Here is a 17,649-nt window from a genome sequence, read left to right on the forward strand (position 1 = left end):
CCCTGTTTGCCTCGTCACCCCCCCATCAGCTCTGCACTGACCCTGTTCTGTTCTCTGCTCCCTGTGATGGACCAGATGTTCCCACAGCTGCTGACTCCCCCTTCTTCCCTGGCCCTGGGCCTGAGCTGGAAATTTCGCATCTGACACGTTGGGAATTTACACCGTGGAAGGGGCGAGGGCACATTCCAAGGTATCCAACTTCTTAGACATCTAGCCACGCCCCTGTTCCCCACCCCAGTGCTGGGCGCAGGGTGGGCCCAGTCTGTTACGAGGTGTCACTCCCGGCGGTGAACTTGGGGTGAGCAAGCAGAAGAGAGGGCGCTGGGTGCTTGAGCTCTGGGGGCCAGAGGGAAGCCCTACTCTCTATCTTTCCTGAATGTTCATGGCTTTGCTCCTCTGCCCTGTTAGGCTCTCTCTCTGGAGCAAAGAGACCCAGCTGGGAGGTGGATGTGACAGGAACCCTGAGGATTTTTATCTAATTTCAGGGCCACCAGGTTGGGATGGAGGCAGAGTGGCCCCTGGCCGGGCAAAGGATGCAAAGCTGACCCTGACTCTGACCTTGCCTCGGAGAAGCTCCCCCTCCTGTCTCTCTTCCCTGAGGCCAACGTGGAGCACCTGGTGGGTGCTCAACGAGGTCATACTGAAATCTGTCTAAAGTAGGTTCTTGACCTTGGTGGAGACTTCCTGTGCTCTGGGCCTCTGTTTCCACAGTCTGCACTGCGGCCTGCCAGGCGCTGCCCTGAATGGGACCCTCTCCTTGCCCTCTGGCCCCGAGGGTTGGGGTTGGGGTTGGGACATAAAGTCTGCAGTGACTTATGCAGAAGCATAAGCCACAGGCGTGGCTGTGTGGGGAAGGTCAGCCAGGTGAGCTGGAAGCTGCTTTCGGGTCTTCGCAGTACTCCCGCTGGCCCCCAGGGTCTCCTGCTGGATATTCCAGATGCTAGGTTCTGTCTCCATTGTCAGCCTTTCAGAGGCCCCTACAAGAGAGCAACCCTCCCCCCCTTACAGTCTGGCTTAGTTCTGGCTCCCTGGGGTGATTCTGTCCATGAACATGTTCACTTGAGTGTGATCTGTTTTGCAGGGACAGGCACCTGGCTCTGCTCACCTCTGTATCCCCAGGGCCTGGAACTTGGCTGGCCTGGAGTAGGTTCTTAGTAAATAAAGGAAGAAAGGTTGGGAGGAAGGCCAGAGGGTGGGAGAGAAGGGAGGGAGGGAAGGAGCAAGGAAGGGAAGAGAGGGATCTGTGGCCTGTGGCCGCACAGTGTTGGGGCGAGCTCCAGGCCCTCCAGGCCCTGGTCTCCAGCGGCTGGCGCTCGCTGTGGCGGGCGCGGGGCTGGCCGGCAGGTGGCGGTGCGCCCTCGGCTGCGCGGGTGGTGGCGGCTGAGCGGCGAGTCCCCTCCTCCCGCCGGCTCCCTCCCCTCGCCGGCTCCTTTCTCTGCGCTCTCGCTCCCCAGCGCCCTCCACTCTCCCGGCCGCGGTCTCCCTCGCCCGTGTCGCCCCGCCGCCGCCGCCCCTCGGCGACCATGGCGCACCGAGGGCCCCCGCGAGTCCCGAAGGGCCCCGGCTCCGCCGCCCAAGCCCCGAGCCTCTGGGCGCCGCCGCCGATGCGCTCGCCGCGATCGCGGCCGCTTCTGCTGCTGCTGCTGCTGCTGCTGGCCGCCTGCGGGGCGGCGGGGCGCTCCCCGGAGCCCGGGCGCCTGGGTCCCCGCGCCCGGCTGATCCGGGCGCCGCCGAGCCGGCCGGGGCGTGCGCTGCCCGGCGGCGGCAAGGACCGGCAGGCGCGCGGCGTGGAACCCGGCGCTTCAGGTCCCGGTCCCGGTCCCGCTCCGGGTCCCGGCGAGGACGGCTCCCCCGCTGCGGGCCAGGGGCGCTGGGCGCGGGCGGCGCCGCTGGCCGGAGCAGCTTCACGGGCGCAGGTCTCGCTCATCAGCACGTCGTTCGTGCTCAAGGGGGACGCGACGCACAACCAGGCGATGGTGCACTGGACGGGGGAGAACAGCAGCGTAAGTGACCTCCGCGCGCCCCCCGCGGGCCCTTCCCCGGACACCTCGGAGCCCCCCACTTCCGCACGGCCCCGCGGTCACCCCGGGCATCCTCAGAGACTTGGGGACGCGAGTCATCTCGGCGGCGCCCCTACGGGCCCCTGGCCACCGGTTACTTGGGAAGAGGTCCCCAGATATGTGGGCATCCGGCCTCACCTCGGGGGACATTTTCGCTGATTTCCAAGACTCAGGAGCACCCCCTCTGGCCTCCAGATTCCAGGTTGAGGGGGGTGTCTCCAGAGGTTTCGGGACCCTGGCTGCCATGGGGCGCCCCTAGGCAATTCAGGATCGCTCCCAACTCGGTGTTGCGTCTCGATCTCCTTCGGACTCCTCCCGGTCCTCTCCGTGTTGCTTTAGGATTTTTGGCTCCAGGACCCTCTCTACCCTAGTCTACTTGGGACCTCTCTTGTGGCACCTCCACGGGCTCCAGGACGTCCCGGGTCAGCCTGGCGTCCGTTTATGGGACCCTCGATTCTGGGGCCACCCCTCTCCCCGGATTCCTGTAGTCTGACTGGCGGCTGCCTTGAGGACCCGGCCACCGGACGCACCTGGATGCGCCTGGATCTGTGTACACGCGGAGTTGGGCTCCACGCTGCACTCCAGACCTGTGGCCGCAAACTCCCTTCTCTCCCTGCCCTCCCCACCTTCGCGGCTATTTTGGCCTCGCTCCAGCTGGGAGTTGGCCATCCCCTGCCCGGCAAGGCCACTTCTGTTAGGGTCCTCCAGTGCCTCCTTCCACCACAGCATCCTGCCTCTTCCTTTTTGGTGGTGTGTCCCGGGGTATAGGGGCACCCTCATATTCTTACCCTCCCATCCCACTCTGTTCCTGCCGGAGCAGATGACCCATGATCACGATGGGGTCGCCTCCAGGCAGCGCTACCTGGGTCATTTCTAGTTGGGGAGAGGGAGTGGTGCAGGAAGGTGGCAGCTGTGTGTGTGGGTGGGGGGTGGGTGCTGATGGAATGGGGAGAGGAGATGGGAGCCCCTCCTCACTCCCTTCCATCAGTGTCCACTCACTGTCCAATGGCTGACCCCCAACTCCTCTCCTTGACCACTGCTTGCCAGAGTTCCGAGGACGCAGCATAGGGCCAGGACTGTTGGCAGTGGAGGGGTGAGGATCCATGCGCTGCTTCAGTCAGGGTAGGGCTGCTGAGCTGGGAGACACTTTTACCCACCTCCTCTGTCTGGCCCTGCTGGGGGGCTCTGAGGTGGGGAATTCTGCTGGAAAAGGGGTAGGGTGAGTGGATGAGTATGTTGGGGCAGGGGGCAGCACTGGATGGGCCTGACTGGCCTAGAGTCCAGTGCCCTGCCGGGCTCCCTCCCCTACCAGCTTCTCGCGCAGACGCCAAGTCTCTGGTCTTTTCTGCCATCTCCAGTCAGAGGAGAAGCCCTGGGGGGAGGGGCGGGGGTGGAGCTGACGCCCTGGGCACCGCCGGCCAGCAGGGGGCAGTCGTCAGGGCCCTGAGGGTAGTGTTTGAGGAGGGTAGCAGGGCCTCCTCCCTGGAAGAGCCCTGGGGGGCCATCCCGTTGAGCGGCCTGCGAGAGAGGTCAGGCCCCAGATGGGCAGCTGGAGCCCGCCCTTCATTACGTCCCAACACTGGGCAGCAAACCACGTTGCGTGTACTGTAAGCTGTAACACAGGGACTGGGAGGAAACCCCGACACACCACCAGTAACTCCAAGGAACACGTGATTGACAGTCAGTCCTGTAAAGCCCGAATACCTAAATCGCCCAGCTTCGCTGGGGAGGTGGTGGTGAAAGGAGAGAGAGACACTGAAGGGTGGGGACCAGCCTCTCAGGTGGGACAAGCACCCTCAGGCCTCACTGACACCCAGCCCGCCCACCCCCATTCTGAGTGCAGAGCTTCCTTGGAGAGACTGAGGAGGGGTCTGGGCGGGAGGGGCTGGGGCACTGGGGGGCAGGGCCTGGCGGAAAGGAGCCCACCTGGCTTTGCTCCTTGGGGACAGTGGCTGAGCTTAGGGACTCCTCTGTGACTGTTTGCTGTTTACTGGGCAGGTGCATGGGTGGGGTGGGGTGGGGTGGGGCTTGGAAGTGGGGACTATAAGAGGGGTTGCCGGCTTCTTTTTAGTGGCAGGTAGGAAGACCAGATCTGGAGAGGAGCTTTGACAGTTGTAGCTCTCCCCTGGTCACTGCAAAATGGGAGGCAAGGCTGACAGTGGAGAGCAGGGCATGGCCTGGCACTCAGCAGACACTTTGGAGCGGAAGCCGAAGTACTTGTTGCTATTAGCAAGGGTCCGAGTCTGTGGGTGGGAGAAGGCCAGCCGCCTGGAGATGCTGACCCAGGCTTTTGGCTCAAGCACCTCCTCCTCCCGCGTCCCGCCCCTGCTCACCCATTCTCTGGAATGGGAAGTTAGGGATACTGGAGTTCTCTCTGCAAAAGCGCATCATCCCTTGGCTTGGAGAGCAGGTGATGCTTTAAGACTTTCACTTGCCTGGGGAAAACTCAAGAGGAGTGAAAGCTGTAAGCAAGCGCCAAATAAAACCATTTTTCGCATTGGTTATTCCGCGCACGCATAGCATTGTTTTCTTGGCACGTGAAGTGTTTCAGAATCACTCTTCGCTCCCTCTGGCAGTCTCAGGGCCAAAGACTTTAGCCAGGATTCTGCACTTGGTTCACCTCCACTTTAAAGGACCATCTTTGAAAACTATAACAGAAAAGAAACGAACTTGAGACTGACTTGCTGAGCAGAGCCTTTTCAAAATTTTATTTCACCTAATTTGCTCAGGTATCTGGACCCGAGAAGCTACGCTCTGCGGATGTAGTCAGTGTGATCAGAGAAAGAGTTTACCATGTCAGGTGTATTAAAAAAAAACAACATTTGGTGAGAGGGACCGACTTTTGAAAATGGTATTTTAGAGCATCTGCAGAAAGGAATTCAAGCTGGTTCCGAGACAAGCCTCTGTCGCTGAGGCGCTGGGAACCTGTGTGCGTTTTCCTTCCAAAGGCTTGGTTCCCTCCTGTTCCCTGTGCCGACAGGGAAGGCGGCTTGCTGGGAAGTCCAGACACTGCCTTTCTGTCTGACATTTAGCTGTAGAAACAAATTGTTAGGTGTGGAATTAAACGTTTCAATGAAACCAAGCGGCGTTACCTTTGATGGCTGCAGGACGGGTTGTGCTCAGAGGCTCCAGGTTCTGGGTCTCGAGGTGTGATCTGGAGGTGGATCCCAATGACAGAATACAGGTCTCTGCCTCTGGGGTCATGGTGTCCTGCTACCCCACTGGGAGTGTGCTGTGCCCTGTCCCAGTTTTACTGTTTCTGGGGAATCACGTGCTTAGGATACTTATTTTAAGTTCAGCTCACCTGCACTCCTTCCCTCACGACACTGGAACTTTGCCTTTGATGCATCAATGGACGAGAACATGACTCCCCTGCAGCCGGGCCCAGTTTGTTCAGCTTTGTCTCTGTTAGTCCGTAGATCAGCACTGCCCGCCTCTGCCCCAGCCCTTTTCCACACCTGCTCTGTGCTGTGTCTGTGGGCTTGGGGATGTTGGGGAGTTGTATGTAGCGATAATTCTGAGCTGACTATGCATGGTCTCTGCTCATGGATCTCCAGGAACCTAACATTTATATTTATTTTATACCCAGAGAACCAGAGCTCTGAATCAGCGATGTGGAGCTTCTGAATTGGGTGATACCTAGTGCACCTGTCAGATGTCAAGTTCCTCGAGGGCAGGTGTATTAGCCCCCTAGGGCCCCCATAACAAAGTGCCACAGACTGGAAGAATGCATTCTCTCACAGTTTTGGAGGCTGGATGCCAAGATCAAGGGACCAGTAGGGTTGGTTCCTCCTGAGGCCTCTCTCCTTGGCTTATCGATGGCCGTCTCCTCTTTGTATCTGTTTCCCCATCTCTTCTTATAAGGACTCCAATCATACAGAATCAGGACCCACTCTAATGGCCTCATTTTACCTTAATCCCCTCTTTAAAGATCACATTTCCATATACAGTCACATTCTAAGCCTGGGGATTAGGCCTTAAATATATATAGGGGTAGGGGGAGAGTCAGCCTTTAGCAGCAGGGAAGGGATCTCAGCTACCTTTGCATCGTCTGTGCTTAACACAGTGGAGCTCAGAGTAGTCCAGCAGGGAAAGATGGGATGGACATGAACAGTTCCCAGTGGAGAAAATCAGAGAAGACTGCCTGGAAGGGGTGGCATCAGGGAAGCCTCATAGAATGAGCCCAGGGAGCATGTGGGAGAGGGACATTCTAGGTGAGGAACTGCTTGAGCAAGGTCTGGGAGGCGGGAATTGGAGGGTATGTATGTGTTGGGCAAGGAGACAGTGAGTGCGTTGTGCATGGAGAGAAATCAGAGGGAAGAAGTTTGGAAAACATTGGTTGAAGTCATCTCCTAAAAGGTCCCAAACAGGAAGCTGAAGAGCCCAGGGTGGCAGTGCAGGTGGTGGCTATTGGTGCTTGAGCTTCGGAGCCTGCTCACCTGGATGGGTGCCCCGCCCTACTCCTTTTTGGCTCTGAGACTTGGGGCGGATTGACTGAGCTCTCTGGGCCTCAGGCTTGAACCTGGGGGACGTGAAGCCTTGCAGGTCTCTCTATTGTGAAGGTTAGGTGGGATAATCCACGTAAAGTGCTTGAGCAGAGCCAGCCTGCAGCACGGGCTGTAGGTCACAGCGTTGGGCTGAATTTTAGCCAGCACCCTGGAGGCAGTGTGCTTGGCGGGGCTGGTGACGGGCCGTGGAGGTGGGACCCTGCACAGGGGCTCAGAGGGGAGGCTGCTGCGATGGGGAGCCTGGTCCAGGGCCCTGGAGGGGCAGAGAGAGAGGGTGGGCGTGGGAGAGGTTTCAGGTGAGGACGGGTGGGGCGGGGCAGCTCCCTGCTCTGGAGGCCTCTCCTTCCTGGAGCAGCCCTGGCTTGGTGGCTCACGGCCAGCTTCCAGATCTGAGGCCATAAGGGCCTTCGTATAAAGCCCTTCAGGCTCCTGAATGAACCTGGTGACCCAGCTGATTTGCAGCCTCGCCTCTGATGGCTGTGGTTTGTGATGACAGCTCCACTCCACTCTTGCAGGCCAGCTTGGTGGCTCCAGGGTCTTACATTTAAGTCTGCTGAAATCGCCATGAGATATTTTGGAATTCCAGGCCACCACAGTGCGGGCCTCCCAGCATTTTGGGGTGGGGACTGGATTGAAGAGAGCAGTCTGGTTCTCGGGTGGCTGAGCTGTGGCTGGTGGGCACCTGCCCAGATGAAGTGCTTCTCTGTCCTGGTGGCCTTCAGTGGCCACCGAGAGACAGAGACAAAGGTCAAAGGATGTGGTGACCAGCACTGTGTGCCTGCCACATTTGTGGTCAGGACGCCAGCTGTAGCAAGACTGTCCAGGACCCTGGGGCTGGCGGCGGGACCGAGAGTGATGAGAGAGCGAGGGAAGCTGGTGTTATTGGGCAGGTGATGGGCAGTGGAGACGTACGCTGGGTGGGCAGGGGTAGGGACGTCTCGGCGTGCGAGCCAGTGGTGTCGTACTTGGGGAGGCACCTAGGGTCTTCTGCACTCTCCCTGTGCCGGAAGAGATCACATGGAGTCTGAGAGCCCCAGGTGACAAGAGGCCTCACATCAGCCCTCACAGCAGCCGCTTTCTAAGAGGGTTTGTTAGGTGCTGGGGATACAGTGATGAGCAAACCAGTTATGGCCCTGTCCTGGAGGGCCATTGGGTCTGGACAGGAATTCATCACAGAATTCCAGTGGCCTAAGGATCTGTACTGGGGAGGTCAGGGAGGACTTCCTGGAGGAGGTGATGACTGAGCAGCTCCGAAGGATGAGTAAAGTCAGTGTCACCTGGGCTGAGGAAGAAGTTGGCGTGGTGAGAGCATGAAGGCTGAGGGGGAGGCCTGGGGTTCTGAAAAGCCTGGAGCACTTGGCAGAGAAAGGACAGGTCGGTCCATCAGGAAGCTTGGCTCAAAGACATAAAAACAGCCTTGTTAATAAAGTGCCTGAACACATGGCACAAATCTACTTTTACTTTAATGAAGTGGCTATTTAATTTGTAGTTGGATGAGGGTTCCTGAGAGTGTTTTAAAGAGGTCGTAAATTAACTTCATTCTTCTGCACGCCCCTTCAGATTAGAAAGCAGCTCAGTGCTTGCATAGGCCATATTTAGCATTACTGTTGTTTTTAAATTTTATTTTATGATTATTTGTCAGAGGCAGGCTAAGACCCACGAGAATGACACTGGGGAGCACAGAGCTGCCGCGATTAGAACACATGTTGGCGTAATGCCGAGTATCCCAGTGTCGTTTCCAGTTCAGGGAGACCCGGAGAGGGAGCTTGTAAACTCCCTTCCGTTTTGAGGCTTCCTCTTTTCTTTTCTTTTTTTTTTCCTCCCTCCCTCCCTTCCTTCCTTCCTTCCTTCCTTCCTTCCTTCCTTCCTTCCTTCCTTCCTTCCTTCCTTCCTTCCCTCTCTCTTCTTCTCTCTCCCTCTCTCTCTCTCTTTCCTTTTTTTCTTTCTAGCATCCAAAGAGTGAGTTATTTACAGATTCTCACCAGTGACCTGTTTTGCCCTCACCCTCCTACTTCCCAAGCTTGCACTGCTTTATGGAGCGCAGAGGGATGCTGATGACCCGGGAAGCCAGCTGTTCCTGTCCCTGTTGCTGGCCAACTTCTGCCCGGGTTTGGAAGCCCAGGGAGCGGGGGAGCCCTGGCTCTCCTCGTGGATATGGTGAGGTCTCCATCGACAGCGTCTGGAAGGCAAGGCGTGCCTGGGAGTCTGTTCCCAGCCTGCTCTTGCTGTGGGAATCCATCCTTGTCCTGGGTGTGAGCTTGGATGAGCTTGGATTCTGGGCAGAGAAGTGCCATGTAAACATACACCCGTGGCTCTGCCGATTCCACGGAGTGGATGGTGGAGATTGCCAGCACCCCACCCCGGCCCCATGCAAGTTCCCACGGGCCATCCCTGACCTGCTCCGCTGGGTTGAAAAGCGCAGACTCAGGCAGCCTGTTCCCAGCCTTGCCGGGGGAGCTACTGACTGACAAAGCCCCAGGATGGGGACTTCGCAGATCGAGTAGTGTGCCCTCTTTATCCCGATGAAGCTCTGTTTGTTGCTTTAAACGTTTAATAGGGATGCTTGAAGGTGAGCTTTCACTGGAGAACTGGAAAAAATAAAAGAGTGGAAAGCTCCAATGAGCCTCTGAGGTGGAAAAGTTCCTTCTTCATTTGCATTTTTGTAGCAGTTACTGTATTTGCACAGAAAATTACAATCATTTAATTAGTTTCTTCTCACACCAGCTCAAAGATCTTAAAATAACAGCACCCTCCTTCCTTAGTGATTGTCTTGCAAAAGCAGATAATTTCCTGCAACGTGGAGCTCCCCTTGACTCCAACGGGCTCATCTCTTGCACGAGGCCATTTCCTGATGTGCCGAGATAAATGAAGTTCAAATTAAAGTAAGAAAAGAGCCATGCCGAGGGTGGCTGCTTCTATTCAGATCAGTTTTAATTCGGAAAGGATTCGTTATGAGGTTTCCGTGCCGCACAGATTTCTGAAGCATCAGAAGCAGAGATAGCATCACCCAGGCCTTCTAGCTGGAGAGACGTGGCATTTAGGGTCACCTCCAGGCTGCTGCTTCGGGGGTCATTTTATCTTATAAAACAATTTCTCATTATTCACATATTGCGCCTGATGAGTAGTGGCCAAGTTAACGGTCACAGTCCCCATTTGTGTGGCCGTTGCTGTGCCAAGCGCATCACAAGCATTCACTTGCGTAGCCCCGGAAGCAGTCCTACAGAGTAGATACGATTCTTATATTCAATGTACAGACAGGGAAAATAAGGTTCACGGCTAATAAGGGTCTGAGATGTGATTTCACTCTTGAGCCTGAGTGTTGTTATTATTTTTTTTTAGTGCAAGACATATTTTTATTCTTTTGTCCTTTATTATTATTTTTTTAGTGGCAATGAAATACAAATAACTTAAAATTTGCCCTCTTAACCACTTGTAAGTGTGCAGTTCAGCGGCGGTAAGTGCATTCACATTGCTGTGCAGCCGTCACCACCATCATCCCTGGAACTTTTTCTTCTTCCCAAACTGAAACTCTGCCCCCATTAAACACCAACCCTCTCTAGAAACCATTATTCTACTTCTGTCTATGAATTCGACTATTTTAGGGAACTGGTATCAAATGGTATTTGTCCCTTTTTGACGGGCTTATTTCACTTGGCATGATGTCCTCAAGGTTTGGCCGTGTTGTAGCAGGTGTCAGAATGAGCTGCTTTCTTTTTCACTGTGTGGATGGACCACGTCTGTCTACCATCCATCCGTCTGCAACCCTGGGGCTGCTCCCACCTCTCTGCTATTGTGAACAGTTCTGTTACAGACATGGGGATTCAAGTGTCTGTTCAAGTCCCTGCTTTCACTTCTTCTGGGTGTATACCCCAAAGTGGAATTTCAGGATCACATGCTAATTTGGCGTTAATTTTTTGATTGAGCCTGAGGTCTTAACTAGAGCAGAAGTCACTCTTGTGTCTGCCTTGAGTTTTGCCCATTTACCAGTTAGTCGCTTAGTTGTAATTCCCGAAGAAATCCGCTGCCATCTGGTTTTGGAAGAGAAATAGTTACAGTGCTAAGGGCCATCCTGTACCTGGAAGGGACACAGCAGGGAGACCTTGAGCAGGGAGAGTGGCTTTTGTTTCTGGTTCCAGCTGATGCGGCCCTCCCCCGACCCTGCTCCATTCTGCCACGTGTGACCCAAGGAAAGGGGGCTGCTTTGGAGCCCAGGAAATCCAGATCTGTCACCACTGGAAAGTCAGAAATAGGCTGGCAGGTCCCACACCAGACTAGGGGTGGGAGAGAAAGTCGTCCAGGGAGGTGTGGTCTGGAGCTGCTGCCTTTCCTAAGGTTAACTCTTTGTATACCAAGTTCAAGTGCACTTCACTTCCTTCCCGGCTTTTAACCACTTTTCCCTATTGACTACCTCATTGACCAGTTATGCAATTGAATGTTCACTCCGTAAAAATAAAGTACTCAATAAAAAATCTTATGTTTTTCTTCATTTATTCCATCAGTGCTGCTTAACCCCTTCCAAGTTTATTTTCTGATGTATCACTGGACGGTTGAGGGGCTCGGGGAGTTAATTTCATTCCTGCAGCCACTCTTCATCTGTGATTGGAGGTGGTGATCTGTGCCTTGCTGCGTGTCAGCAGTACAGGCTGTCCCGGACACACACCCGGGGGCTTCCTGGCTCCCAGGACCCCCCATCCTGGACAGGGGTGCTTAGATCTCCCCCCAACCCCGAGTCCAGAGAAGCTTCTCTCAGAATGCAGTTTTTATAATCAGAGTAACATACAATGTGTAGGATTAAAAGGAAATCAGGTCTATGGCAATGTAGTTACCAAAATATTAAAACCAATTTCTTTAGTAACATATCAACAAGAGTCTGCAGCAAGCGTGATGATACCATGATTTGAAGTTACGATGAATGTGAACGACATTTCGAGGCTGGCAACAACTCTCACCGGCCCTGGAAAACCACTGTGATTTCTGCTGGTGACAAAGACCCTGGTACTGATGAAGCCACTGTGACTTGTTGGGGCTTTTAAATAGCCTCTCTGGCCCCAGCCTTGTTTCACTCACGTAAAACACAACACAACCCCCAGGAGATGGTTGGCTCGGCTTTTCAACAAAGGTGAATGACTTTGGGTGTGTTTAAACACGGAGGAGCATTCCTGGTGAGAGCAGCTCGAGGGAACCCGGGAAGGTTGGCTTTCCGATGGGTGGCTTTCCAAGTGTCACTCGCTTGGTCGCTCGTTCGATTGTCCATCTGTCAAGCCTTTTGAGGGTTTCTTCCTGGCCAGCCTCACAGGGGTATCCAGGTTCTGACGTCTCCCCTGGGGGAGAGCTCCCCAAAATGGCTTTTTTGGGGTCCATGTCACCTTCGTTCTGTGTCTGTGAATGTCTTTTCTTCAAAGTCAGTCAGCATATTACCTTTTTAAAACTTGAAAAGATGCCACCTTTGGAGCTGTGGCTGGGGGCTCACACCCTCCCCTTACATTGGTGACCCTGAGGGGCTGAGGGATGCTCGGCTCCAAGCTCAGGCCAGGGCCCCGCTGATGTGCCAGGGGTGGTACCCACCGTGGCGGAAGGGTCTGGGCTCCTGGAGTGGGTGGGATTCCCTGGCTGCTCCCAGGCCCTTCTGGGCCTCTGTTTCCTCATCGGAAAGGGGCTGATGGGACCTGCCCCACCGCATGGAGGTGAGGCCGAGGGAGTGAAGGTGCAGGAAGCGCCTGGACCCCGGCTCCAGCTGACCCCCCACTCATCAACAATGCAGTTTTTGTCAGTGCCCTTGGGGCTTGGCCTGAACTGGCATTTGCCCCAGAGTGTTTCAGAGAGGCTTTTGCAGAGGTTGAGTTGTTCAATGATGGCGAGTTATAGAGAAACTGCTCTGCCAGACCCTCTGCCAGGTGGGTGAAGCATGGTCCCTGCCCGGTGAGACCTGATGACCTGGGGACACAAGGACAGGGGCAGGTGGGAGGGATGCTGTGAAGAAATTCACAAGTGAGGGGGGTCTCTAACTGGGGTAGGGTAAGCAAGGGCCCCAGTGAGCTGGTGGTCAGGGAGGGTGTCCCAGAGAGGGTGGCATTTTTGGGAAGTCTGGAGGGTGACCTTAGCAATGCTGCACAGGGCAGCCGCAGGGGAGCCCTCCGGGAAGGCACCCTGGTCCTTGGCGCCCCCTCCTTCCCTCCCTCCCTCCCTCTGTCCGCCATCCTGCTCTGGACCCAGGAGTGTCTGGGATGGTGGCTCTGCTGCTCAGGGCTGCCTGGCCTCTCCAGTCAAGACTCACTGAGCCTGGCACCCAGTGAGCGTCAGCTCCTCTTAGTCCAGGAAGGGGGTGCAAGCATCCGTCATCAGCCGATACGCATCGGCCATTCCTGAGCCCACAGTGAGAGAGGCGTTTTGGAAGGCTCTTCCAGGAGCTCCCGCTGTTCCTCAGAATGCCTGGAATTTTATAGCAGGGCTGAGCCAGGGCCACAAACTCACTGTACCAGAAAATTCACGTGTCTATGTTTTTTTCTTAAGTCAGTAAATTCTGACTTTGTGTCCTTACCCTCCTGTCCGGAACAACTGAACCACCCTGCCCTCCGCCAAGACTCCCTGCCTGGGGAAACCTGGGAAGACTTCCTAGAGGTGGTGACAAGGAGAGGGGGGAAGGAGGGCATCCAGGTAGTGGGAACAGCAGGGCAAATATCAGGCCTGTGGTGCAGCTTCGTGAGTTTGGGAACTGGGGGTGGGGAGAAGAACCGAGAAGGGAGGGGCCCTGGTGGAGGAGCCAGGCAGGGACACTGGGATGGTCACTTCCCTCATATTTGTCATGATACCTTCTAAAAGGTGTGGATCATCCACTTGAGATTCCACCAAGTGCATGCACATCCCTGGATCATTAAGAGGGAAGTGGGTATGAAGAGGTGGAGGGGGCGTGGGCGAGTGGCTAAGACTGTCAGCTAATCCTTAATCCCTTTTATTCTTGCTCCACCTGGAAGAAAATGTAATGGCAATTTTTTATAGTCATGCAAGTATGTAGTGAATGTTATCAGGTATCTGTTTCTGCCTAATTCTATCAAGAACATTCCCAGTGGCCTGTGCAGGCAGGTTCCCTTCAGAGCCCTGAATCTCTGGCCACCCTGTAGAAGCCCCTGTTCCCCCAGTGGGGGAGAGGAATTCTCACGGAAAGAAGAGGGGCAGAGTTTGGGGGGCTCCAGGAGTAAGGGCTCCTATCACTCAGCCCGCTGGGGTCATCTCCTCCCAGCCTTTAATGGGCAGCATTGTTCACACCGTGTGTTCCCACGAAGCTGTGTTTGGGCCGACTGGTCAGATCTTCCTGGTTCAGTTTAAGGTTACAGGGTGGAGTGCATGTTCCCATTTCCTGCCATTCTCACGGCTCCTGTAATGTGGTGCACAGAAAGGGGTGTGTGAAGCAAGGTTGTTGGTCACAAGTCACAGAAACCCGACTCTAACTAGCTTAAGTGAAAAAGAGGAATCATAGGCTTGCAGATCCAGAAAGTCCAGGGTGCTGACTTCAGGCGTGGCTGGCTCCAGGGGCTGCAGGTGCGGTCCCTCAGCCTCTGTCTCTGTCTCTGGGCTCTGCTTCCCTGTGTATTGGTCTCTTTCTCAGGACAGCCCCCCCCCCCAGGACATGGCTCCTGGAAAATCTGAGGCTAAAGAACACTGCTGTCCACCAGTATTCCCAGTGGAAGTCCAGAACTGAGACCCAGTGACTGGCATGGGTTACCTCCCGGCTCTGAACCCATCATCTTGGCCAGAGGTCTGAAATGCTGGTTGTCAGGCCAGGACCCCATGCTCAACTGTGGACCCAGTAGGACCCTGCAGAGGACACCGGGGAGGGGGCGATTAGAGGGCTGGGCAGCAGCCTTGCTGTCTCCCAGCTTCCTTGTTGGAGGGTCATCCTTCCACCTTGGGAGGTCACTCATGGCCACCAGATGATGTCCCCTCCCCTCCCCCAGTGCCCTGCACTCCTAGAGGGGTCAGTTCTGTAATGCGTGATTTCGACCAAGTCAAGGCCAAAACAGCTCCTCGCTTCTGCTTTGGATGCTGTGCTGAATGGTGAAGCCCCCCAGCCTGTCAGCTCCGCTGGGGGCCACCCCCACATCCACACGGCTCCCAAGTAAGGAGACCCCTGCTATGTGGCCTGTGCTCACCTCCCTGGGGCCTGTGCACTCCTTCATGGGGTGAATGTTTCCTGGGACACTGATCCTTGTGCCTGGATGAGGGGGCCAGAGGATGGCCCAGGCAGGCTGGAGGCGACCCTCAGATGGTAACATGGATGGAAGGCTGTCAGGGAAGTGGGGCAGGGACTGGTGTGGTTGTCCTAGCCTGGAGCCGGGGGACCCTGCGCTCCCCCTCATAAGCTGTGATCTGAGTCTCTCAGCACCTATGCTTCCAAGATCTCAACCCAAAGAAGCCAGGAGCCATTGAGTCAAATCAGGGGATGTGGGTGTCGCAAGGCATCTTAGAGGCCTCATTTTACAGATAAGAAAACTGAGGCCCTGGGAGGTTGAATGGTTTGAACAGAGTCCAGAGTTGTGGGCGGCAGAGCAGGGTCTAGACCAAGACTGCAGGTTCCCAGGCCAGGGCCCTTTCCAGAGGGAGACCCAGAGAGCCTGTGGGACCTGGGAGAGCCAGGCCTGGCTGAATCTCTAGGGACCGGGGTGGCTGGAGCAGCCTTGAAGCGCTTTTATTTCACATCTCTACCCCTGAGCTGTGAAGTTCCCTGCAGTGAGCGAGCCGTGGGTCGGGCTGGATTCCCTCTGTCAGGAAATCGGCTGTGAGTCTTTGTTTTGGTGCCTTTGCCTCCAGTCTCCGGCCCTGGGTGTCTGACGAGAGTCGTAGAAGGTGAATCACAGCTGGGTCCCCTCTTGTTTTCGAGAAGGAAGCCAGCCAGTGCTCACAGCTCCCTCTGCCACAAAAACAGCTGTCGGGTGGGAAGGCTCTCTGGGCAGATTCATTCAGCAAACGCCACGTGGGCACCTACTGTGTACAGGGTGGTCGCCAACAAGGAGCCCTGGCGTGGAGTTAGAGGTCTCAGAGTTTCCAGGGTGCTCAGAGGTCACTGTGTCCCAGCTAGGATCCTTCCAGCAGTGGGAGGCTCACCCCCTTCCTGAGACGGCACATTCCAGGGTGTCTGGACTTGCCGAGAGCCGCTGAGGTCAGCACCGAGCCAGAGTTGTGCTAGAAGGTGATGTTGCAAGCAGGGCGTGTCATCTGGTGGACGCGAAGGATGCCTGTCTTTGCTGGCTGGGTGCTGGGCTGCAAGCCTGTTCGAGGCCCGAACTTCAGGGAGAGGGGGGGTGATGCCAAGCACTGCTGAGTGGCCCCAGCCTGCCTCCACCTGGTGGCAAACATTAGAAAGCAGAGGTGAAGGCGAGACCAGCTTGCCTTGTCTTTGTGGATGGTGAGCACTGCTCCCCAGTGGAAACCCAGCCCAGGACCCATCCACCTGGGGCCAGCAGGGGTGGGCAGAGGGGTGGATCTGTGGCTCGGGCCCTTCACCCACGTCTCCCTGCATCAGTCCCTCCTTGGAGGCTGTAACAAACAACACAGACTTGGTGGCTGAGAACCGCATAGCTGTATCCTCGTATGGTTCTGGAGGTCAGAAGTCTCAGTGGGCTGAAGTCCAGGTGTGGGCAGAGCTGGTTCCTTCCAGAGACTCCAGGGGAGAATCCGTTTCCTGGCCTTCGGCAGTTTCTTGAGGCGCCCGCACTCCTTGGCTGGAGGACCCCTCCTTCTCAGGTCCTTTGCCCTCTTCCCTCTGGGCCTGTGCTCCTGTGACCCTCTGCCTGTCCCGGAGCCCTCCCTCCGGGCTCCTGGCCCCTGGTCCCCTGCTTTGCCTGCACCGTAGCACACACTGGAGACCACGCGGTTCTGTCCTCGCCTGTCTCCCCGGGACACTGTGTCCCCACTCGGAGCCTGAGGACCCTGTGGCCTTGCTGGTGCCAGAGCCCCCGGGCGTAGCAGGTTTCAGTGAATGTTTGTAGAACAGGCCGGTGAGTGGAAGAGTCCGTAGAGAGTTGCAGATAAATGAAAGTTATTTTTAAAGCACATTTAACCAACTTGCCGACGACTGGCCTCTAGGCCCATCCTTCTGTAGACCTGCTTGGGGCGGGGGGCCCGTGGGACAGACAGCCCTACCGTGAGACTGAGTCTGCATGCTTTTACTGAAGATGAAGGTTTTTAAGCTGCTTGGAGGTAAACTTTGGCTAATTTTGAATGATATCGAATCAGCAAATATTCACTGAGTATCTACCAACGGAAGGCGGTTCCCCTGAGGTGGGTGGAGGGGTGCAGCCCCCACACCCAGGACAAAACTGCCTGAGGCCTGTGGCTTCTGCTCTTCAGTGACTTATTATTTCGTTGTGTGTTGGCGTGTGTGACAACAGCACCCGAATGGATGAAAGGGAGAAACACCCTGGGGTTAAAGGAGGAGCCGGAGAGGAGCCTCCGGGAGGGGGTCACTGGCTGGGCAGCTCCTCCCGCAGGGCCGGGGTCTTGAATGGAGGCCTGGTTTTTAGGATGGTGAGAGCTGTGGGATTTGGGGGCAGGTCGAGAATTCTGGAGAGGAGGTCACGGTGAACAGGGGGGACAGGGTCCCGGGCCTGCCCCTCCCACAGGTCAGCTGGGGGACAGCGGCAGATCAGTGCACCTCTGGGTGGCCTGGTTCCCCCACAGGTCACGCGGGGCTCTCCCTGCAGGGCCGAGAAGGGCCAGGGTGGGCTGAGCCACTGGACCGGCCAGGAAGCAGGAGGGCCCCCCTAGAAGCAGAAGCTCATCTTTGGAGGTTTGCGAGCCGTTGTACGGCGGAAGGGGACGTTTGGGCTTAACAATGAAAGGGACCCAAACAAAGAGATCCTGCCTCCTAATTGCACTTGGCGGGCTCCCCTCCCATTCGGCTAGGTGTCACCTCCTATTTGCGCTGCCTAAATGGATTCTAATAGCTTTCTTCTGCGTCACTCAAAGAACCGACTTGGTAGCCAAAAAGGAAATTGGTTTCAGGTGGAAGCCCAGTTTTACACGATGGAGCCCAAGCTGTTAATTACCTAGAAATCACATGAGGATTTTTAGCCTGAAAAAGTTTT

The 17,649-nt window shown here is 56.0% G+C and overlaps 1 protein-coding gene across 2 annotated transcripts in view; it reads left to right on the forward strand.

Annotated features, from left to right (window-relative positions):
- The first annotated feature begins 1,442 nt into the window (after positions 1 to 1,442).
- The window catches only part of SORCS2 (sortilin related VPS10 domain containing receptor 2), a 446,054-nt gene continuing 429,847 nt past the window's right edge, over positions 1,443 to 17,649 (forward strand). For both annotated transcript variants that reach the window (XR_012062875.1, XM_072946632.1), the window contains exon 1: positions 1,443 to 2,003. Coding sequence is in view for 1 of the 2 variants with exons in the window: in XM_072946632.1 (XP_072802733.1) it covers positions 1,524 to 2,003 (480 nt within the window). In the remaining variant the exon portion in view is untranslated. The remainder of the gene's footprint in view (positions 2,004 to 17,649) is intronic.

Source organism: Vicugna pacos, chromosome 2, assembly GCF_048564905.1.
Source record: "Vicugna pacos chromosome 2, VicPac4, whole genome shotgun sequence".
NCBI lineage: Eukaryota > Metazoa > Chordata > Mammalia > Artiodactyla > Camelidae > Vicugna > Vicugna pacos.